General features: G+C 45.4%; 1 protein-coding gene across 1 annotated transcript; it reads left to right on the top strand.

Annotated features, from left to right (window-relative positions):
- Positions 1–695: 695 nt before the first annotated feature.
- LOC311532930 (olfactory receptor 52R1-like) lies at positions 696–1694 on the top strand (the record flags this gene model as incomplete). The annotated part of the gene is made up of 1 exon (XM_084651931.1): positions 696–1694. One exon carries the CDS (start codon positions 696–698, stop codon positions 1692–1694), a length of 999 nt encoding a protein of 332 aa, XP_084508057.1.
- Between the last annotated feature and the right edge of the window lie 346 nt (positions 1695–2040).

Raw genomic sequence — 2040 nt, 5'->3', positions numbered from 1 at the left:
AATTAATAGGCAGCAGGTTTAAAACAAACATAAGGAGCTATTTTTTTAACACAACAGACAGTCAATGTCTGGAACTCCTTTCCAGAGGATGGTCAATACTATAACAGTGTGCAAAAAAGAATTAGATAATTTTATGGAGAATAGGTCCATCAATGGCTATTAACAAGGGTAGGCAGCAATGATGTTCCGATCCTCTGTTTGCAAGAAGCTGGGAATGGGTGACAGAGGAAAGATCACTTGATGATTACATGTTTTGTTCATTCCCTGTGGGGCACCTGGGATTGGCCACTGTCAAAAGTCAGGATATTGAGCTAGATGGACCTTTGGCCTGATCCTGTATGGACATTTTTGTTTTTATGTTAATGATGGATAGCCAGTATTCACTCATGTGTTTCCTGCTGCTGCATGTTAAGGTTTTCCACACACTCAAGTGTAGGAATTATAGATGCATGAAGCACCATCAAATATGGAATTGGCATTAGTAGGGTCAGTTGTTCATAATTCATTTATCTGAACAATGAAAATGTCTATTTTCAGTGTGTGAAGGGTGACCAATCTGCTTCACCCATGAGAACAGCCTCCAGTAATGCATGTAGTGTCTCATATTAAAATTGTCTCTCCAACCAGGCATTTGTACTGCTGCCATCACCCTGGAACCTTGGGCATATACAGAAAGTCAGGGGAACATACAGTACATGCAGGAGACACCAGTCTGCGTCAGAGTTACACACCTTCTCCTCTACTTCATGCCAGATTCCAACACAACCAACTTCACCAACCCCTCCACCTTCATCCTGCTGGGCATTCCTGGCCTGGAGGCAGCCCATGTCTGGATCTCCATCCCCTTCTGCACCATGTACATCATAGCCATCTTAGGGAATGTCACCATCCTGTTCGTCGTGAAGAGGGAGCCGAGCCTCCATGGGCCCATGTACTATTTCCTCTGCATGCTGGCCGTCACCGACCTGGTCCTGTCTACGTCCATCCTGCCCAAAACACTGAGTATCTTCTGGTTTAATTCCAGGGAGATAGATTTCAGTGCCTGCCTCACCCAGATGTATTTCATTCACTGCTTCTTAGTGGTGGAGTCTGGGATGTTCGTGGCTATGGCTTTTGATCGCTACGTGGCCATCTGCAATCCCCTGAGACATTCTACCACCCTTACAAACCCTGTGGTGGCCAAGATCAGCCTGGCAATGGTGTTGCGTGGTTGCATGTTCATATTGCCCTATCTCTTCCTGGCGAGGCAATGGCCATATTGCAGAACCAACATTATCCCCCACACGCACTGTGAGCACATGGCTGTGGTGAAGTTGGCCTGTGCAGACACTCACGTCAGTAATTACTACGGCCTCTTTGTGCTATTCTGTGTGAAGGGTATGGATATAATTTTTATCTTCCTGTCTTATATCCAGATCCTCAGGAGCATCTTCAGCCTCCCCACAAAGGACGCTCGGCTCAAGGCTTTTGGGACCTGTGGCTCCCACCTCTGTGCCATTTTTACCTTTTACATCTCATCTCTCTTCTCCTCTCTCAACCACCGGTATGGACACAATGTGGCCCTGCATTTCCACGTTTTCATGGCCAACGTGTACCTCCTGGTGCCCCCCATGCTAAACCCCATCATCTACGGGGTGAGGACCAAGCAGATCCGGGACAGACTGCTCCATCTCGTTACTCATAAAGGGACCTAAAGTTTTCTCCTGTTGCTCTGGCTGTAAGTCCGAGCTCCATGCAGAGCTGGCTGGTTACATGGTGCTGGGCCCTCTTCCCCAAATCACTTACTGGACAGTCAAATGTTTCAGAGTAGCAGCCATGTTAGTCTGTGTTAGTCACAAAAAGAACTGGAGTATTTGTGGCACCTTAGAGACTAAGAAATTTATTAGAGCATAAGCTTTTGTGGGCTACAGCACACTTCATCAGATGCATAGACTGGAACATATAGTAAACATATAGTAAACATATATATATATATATATATATACTTATATATATATAAGTTGGAAGTTGTCATACAAACTGTGAGAGGCTAATTAGTTA

Source organism: Lepidochelys olivacea (genome assembly GCF_965140295.1).
Source record: "Lepidochelys olivacea isolate rLepOli2 genome assembly, chromosome: 1".
In the NCBI taxonomy this organism is placed as follows: domain Eukaryota; kingdom Metazoa; phylum Chordata; order Testudines; family Cheloniidae; genus Lepidochelys; species Lepidochelys olivacea.
The sequence above is the reverse complement of the archived record's forward strand: the minus strand, read 5'-3'. Positions and strand labels throughout refer to the sequence as shown.